This window comes from Lolium perenne, chromosome 5 (assembly GCF_019359855.2).
Source record: "Lolium perenne isolate Kyuss_39 chromosome 5, Kyuss_2.0, whole genome shotgun sequence".
In the NCBI taxonomy this organism is placed as follows: Eukaryota; Viridiplantae; Streptophyta; class Magnoliopsida; order Poales; family Poaceae; genus Lolium; species Lolium perenne.
Window position 1 is genome coordinate 110623753 of NC_067248.2, and position 5067 is coordinate 110628819.

At 53.1% G+C, this 5067-nt stretch overlaps 1 protein-coding gene across 1 annotated transcript; it reads right to left on the reverse strand.

Moving 5' to 3' along the window:
- Positions 1-980: 980 nt before the first annotated feature.
- LOC127299637 (uncharacterized) lies at positions 981-2977 on the reverse strand. The gene is made up of 6 exons (XM_051329632.2): positions 2895-2977; positions 2605-2802; positions 1688-1756; positions 1519-1594; positions 1372-1436; positions 981-1303 (listed from the first exon to the last, which is right to left on the reverse strand). Exons 2-6 carry the CDS (start codon positions 2785-2787, stop codon positions 1211-1213), a joined length of 486 nt encoding a protein of 161 aa, XP_051185592.1. The 5' UTR covers positions 2788-2802; positions 2895-2977; the 3' UTR covers positions 981-1210.
- Positions 2978-5067: the final 2090 nt, after the last annotated feature.

Genomic DNA, 5067 nt, shown 5'->3' on the forward strand with positions numbered 1-5067 from the left:
CTCCCACATGGGCCAAGCCTCGTCGATGGGGACGTAGCGCCTCATCTCATACATGTGCCAAGCCTCGTCGATGGGGACGTAGCGCCTCATCTCATACATGTGCCAAGCCTCGTCGATGGGAACGTAGCGCCGGTACCGCTCGGTGTGGCAGCCGCCTCTGAGCAAGGACCCCGCCTCCTAGTCGTTCTAGCCTTTCTTCCATTGCGAGGACTTGCCTATCAAATGTGTTTCCTCAGTGTGGGGAGTAGTCTCACTATGGTGCGGCAATGGCACGTGACGTTTCTGACAGGAGCAACCGCACACCTTAAAAAAGAAAGGGCAACATCATCCCATCTAGTCGTGGCATTGATGATAACGCAGAAGCCTAACGCCGTCCGCTAGCACTGGCGCCTAGAAGGTGAAACAAGCGGCACTGATCAGTGATCACGAGGTAGGCCACAGGGTCGCCGCCGCCACGTAGAATGCGAAGTTGACATAGACACTACCAACCGGGCCCGGGTGGCAAAAGGAGGACACACGCGCAGATGCATTTCTAGCCTAAATTTAGGGTTTGAATGGGCGGCCACATCGATTCGTTGGCATCGGGCCACTCTGCTGGAGATGCTCTCAGTACATCGAATTAGCACACCTTACGCGGTGACCAAGAAAGACTCCGAGTGACAAATGGACATACACATCCAAATTAAGTGGCACTCTACAATCATCTAACCTCTTCTTCTAAAGCATTAAAAGATGGGTAAAGAGCAAGAACATTGCATCAAATACACTCTTAATTCCCTTAATAGACATGAAAATTCCAAGCATCGTCAACTACAGTGAAATAACAGAGATCCTAAAGAGATTGGCACATCTATCAGCCAATACTGGAGAAGATAATTTCATAGACAGCGTGGCTCAAAGTGTCAAGCAAGACCAATAAAGTACAATCGCCGTGAGAAAATACCTCAATGTAGGATTCACAGGTCAGACACTGACATAGATTGCATTCAAAGTATCGCATCAGACATGCTTTGATAATTCTGTGAACATGCAGCAGTTGTAAATCGCGCACCATGTGCCTACACAGTAAAGACCCCATTGAGGATTTACTAGGCGTTCAAAGTGTTTCGAACACATTAGTGTCATGTCCAATCAACTAAACAAAGCACCATAACGGTTACAAAGCATGCTAACTTTCTCTACCAGTGACTTGGCAGCTCACAAGTATCAATTAGGCTGTTGTGGAAGTGTTGGCCTCTCCTGGTTTGGATCTGATATAGCCTAAAGTTCTCAGCTTCTCTACAAGTTTCCTCTCCGCAGCGGCCTGAAAAACGTCATCCTATTAGATATAAAACTTGGCAATTCCTAACAAAAAGGTGAGCCAGTTAGTACCTCAAGCATGGGGCTGTCTTTCGGAATGTTACACGCTAGAACTATATTTAGACCTGTCTTCAGCACTGAAACATGAGGCGACATAAGCTTGCTTTTTTTCATGCTAATATGAAGAAGGTGGGTCAACTGAAGCAGATATTCCAGTACCTAAGCGGCGGGCCATGCTTAATCCAGTATTATCAGACGTTCCTCCAAGTACAGATGTGACACTCACTCCGTTACCCTGCAACGAACATGAAGCACACATGGTGCACTGATCAGTCTCAACAGAAATAAATATACACCAGTTTTTATGGATATAATGATTGCTTATTACCGGGCGAGTGCTTGCAGCAGCATATAAATGGCCAAACTTTGCAGAGTTGCATCCTACCCATGCATAGATCTGCATGAAAAAATAGAGGCTCAAAGCATATAACACATTTTTTTTACAAAGAGTAGAATGGTGATTATATAATATTGTGAATAAATATGAATTATTCAAAACAAAATAGGGAACACCATCATATTCCATGTTTTTTTGTGTGTAGAAACTAAAGAAGCGCCATAAGCCTTTGTTACATTTATTAAAAGTCAAAACTACCTGAAGCTTAACTCACGCGGCGATAATGACTAACGCTTACACTACCATGCTTCATTTAATAATGTTATGACAAACGAATAAGATAAGTTCAGAGCTTCTTATTCCAAATTACTTGCTTTACTAACTGAAACTGAACATGGACACCTGGTAGAACATCTTCCTTTGGCAGATTTATGACACCTTTTTTCCCCCTGACCTCAACTTGACTTGAGTCGTACATCTAGTGGAACATCATCCTTTCACCATGTTGTGACATGTTTTTTCTTCTCGCCTCAGCATACAGAGTCATTCTTAATGGCTCAAATTGGTGTACCAACATGTGCAGATTTGCACCAGAATCACTCCCCTTAGGTTTCTATGTTGTCCTCTTAAAGCTACAAGATTACTATCCCATATGTCTTGCACAAATCTTGCTCCAGATGTCTTTGCTTTTGGGTGAGATTTTGATGCAAATTTAATTTCAAGGCCAAAGTCCGGAAGTAAGGAATTGGGGACACACAAACTGAACAATGTCTGACTTAGCAAATGTTTATGAGTTTGATACAGACATGACAATGCTTTTAATCTGCACACTCACATTTCAGAATTTACGCGCTAGGGAGTCAAATAGGGTTGGCAAACAGTTACCAATGAGACGACCTGGTGCATACCTGTTTAGAGAACCTGATGATCTGAAAATGGAGCGTGACGTCGTGCAGGTCCTCCGTGAAGCAAGTGACCTGCGTGCCCCCGTCGGACGACGGGCCACCCGAAGAACCGACTTGGCCGGCCGTCGGAGCTCGCGAGCCCAGAGCCAAATCTGACAGGCTCGCCCCCAGCTCCTCTGAGGACATGATGCGGTGGCGGATCTGGATGAACACCCAAAGATAATTTGAGGGGTCGATTAGTACGGCTTTAAGAAATCGATTGATGAGTAAAACTGTAGAAGCTCATAAAGTACCTCGAGAGCCTGTTCAAGATTGAGGGGGAGGTAGTAGAACGGGAGCGTCGGCGCGGGTGAGAGATGCGATGAGGCGTCGGAGGTGATGCGGCGGCGGCTGATAGGACCTAGGTCGGAGAAAGAGATCGGTCGGGTGAGGAGGAGAGGGCCCGGGACGCGTCCGGGTGGATCTTCGCTCCGGTGGCAGCCCGGTAGAGCGGAGGAAGAAGAAGAAGAAGAAGAAGAAGCGCCGGAGCGAGGTGGAAGGAGGAACGGACGGCGTCTGGTGCCGCCGGGGTTGGGGGTGCCGCGAGCGTGGCCTGTGTGGGTTTGGGGACGAAAGTATACGCACGGTTAGAGCATCTCCAGTGCGCGTCCCCCAAAGCGTCCCCAAAGGGATTTGGGGCGCGCCGGACAAAAAAAGCGTTTCAGCCGCGTCCCCCAAAGCCCTTTTTTGTCCGGCGCGCCCCTATATGGTGTCCGGCGCCTCGAGCCCGTCCCCGTCCCACAGGGGACGCACCGGGCACGCCGGACACAACGAAAAGCGAGGCGAGGAGGCGCGGGGCCGACGCGTCAGCGGCACAGTTAATTTGAACCTAACCGTCGCCTACCTCGCGACGGAAGTTATTCGCGCGCAGCGGCATCTTTGCCTTAATGGCGACGGAGGGGCAGGCGAGACGTCTCGTCGGTGCTGCGCAGCCTCCACGCGTCGCCGGCGTTCGCACGCCACCGCCCGTTCCCGCGCGAACTTCCCGCCTCTTCTCGTCTGTTCCCGCGCTTTCTTCCCGACGCCGGCGTCTATAAAAGGTCTCCCGGCTCATCAACGGTAGCCACCACACCCCGCCGGCAACAAACACAGCCCTCGTCGCTCCACAGCCGTCTCCTCCATCACCAGTGGCAATGGCGAACCGCCCCGGCGATGGCCACTTCCCTCCACCGCCGTCTCCTCCACTTCCAGCCCGGCAGCGGCGTGCGGCACTAGAGGAGGCACTCGAGGAGGAGGCCCGCCGGCGAGCGGCGGATCTAGCGGCGTTCTCCGCCCCCGCCTCCGCGGCGAGGAGGCCGCGGCGGCAGCAGCGTGGCAGAGCAGTAGGGCGACACCGTTGCGGCGTTCGACGCCTCGACGGAGCAAGAGGCGCGACGGCGCCGTGCAGGAGGAGATTGAGCAGCGATGGATCGCAGAGCGCCAGCGCCGGCGCGATGAGCGCAGCGGCGCTACTGAACGGCGTGACTCGATCGAGCGCCGGCGGCGTGAGTCGATCGAGCACCCAGCAGAGTGACGGCGGAGGAGCGTCGGCAGCGGGAGGCGGCGCTGACGGCGCTATGGGGGAGGCGGGCGGAGCAGTTGGCGGCGGAGGCCGACGCGTTAGCGGCAGCGATGATGGAGGCGCCAACAGATGTGGAGGAGGAGACGCCAATGGAGGAGGAGGAGGCCGAGGCGGAGGAGACCGAGGTGGAGGACGGCAGCGACGACGGCAGTTCGGCTGGTCCGACGACGGCGCCCCGCACCCGGACGAGACGGCCGATCGACAACGCGCCCTCGTCGAGTCGCTTCGAGTCGGAGAAGAAGCTCCCGGGACGACGCCCGTGCCCGCGAAGAGGCGCATATTCGTCGCGCCATCGAGCTCTCCCTCCAGGCGGCGCAGCGAGGGACGGCGGAGGACGCGCGGCGGGAGCGGCACCGTCGGCCACCGCCGCTCGCAAGGAGAGAGGAGCGCGCGCAGGAGGAGGCTGCGGCGTAGGGAGGCGACGGGGCGGGGCCGTCGAACGCGCCGCCGGGCGGTCAGTAGTCTAGGTTTAGATGAAATCTAGCCGTTTTCATTCAAACTTTGTAATATATAATCAAAATTGAATGAAAATCTTTATTTTCGTGCACAAATATTCATTTGGGGGCGGCGTTTGGGGGACGCGGCTGGGGAGCGACGTCCCCCAAACGCGGCACGAACAAAACACGTCCCCCAAACGCTCAATCCGGCGCGGTTTGGGGGACGGTTTGGGGGACGCGGCTGAAGATGCTCTTAGGTTCAGGCATCGGGTGCTGCCTCTGCTCCCAAATCCAAAGAGATTGCACACAAAAAAATTAAAACAGTCTAAAAAAAGTCTGAATCTTACGAGAGGATGACCTCGATTATTTCTAGATTAACTGTATGTTTTTAGGTTTAAATTCGTCATTAACCATTTTAAGTTTCAGATT

Bases quoted from the DNA above. Each gene is read 5' to 3' on its own strand.
- LOC127299637 (XM_051329632.2), bottom strand. From the start codon at position 2,787: ATGTCCTCAGAGGAGCTGGGGGCGAGCCTGTCAGATTTGGCTCTGGGC. The intron at 1,595-1,687 runs GTAATAAGCAAT...TGTTCGTTGCAG, and splicing joins CTGCTGCAAGCACTCGCCCG to GGTAACGGAGTGAGTGTCAC. The intron at 1,304-1,371 runs GTACTAACTGGC...GACGTTTTTCAG, and splicing joins AAGACAGCCCCATGCTTGAG to GCCGCTGCGGAGAGGAAACT.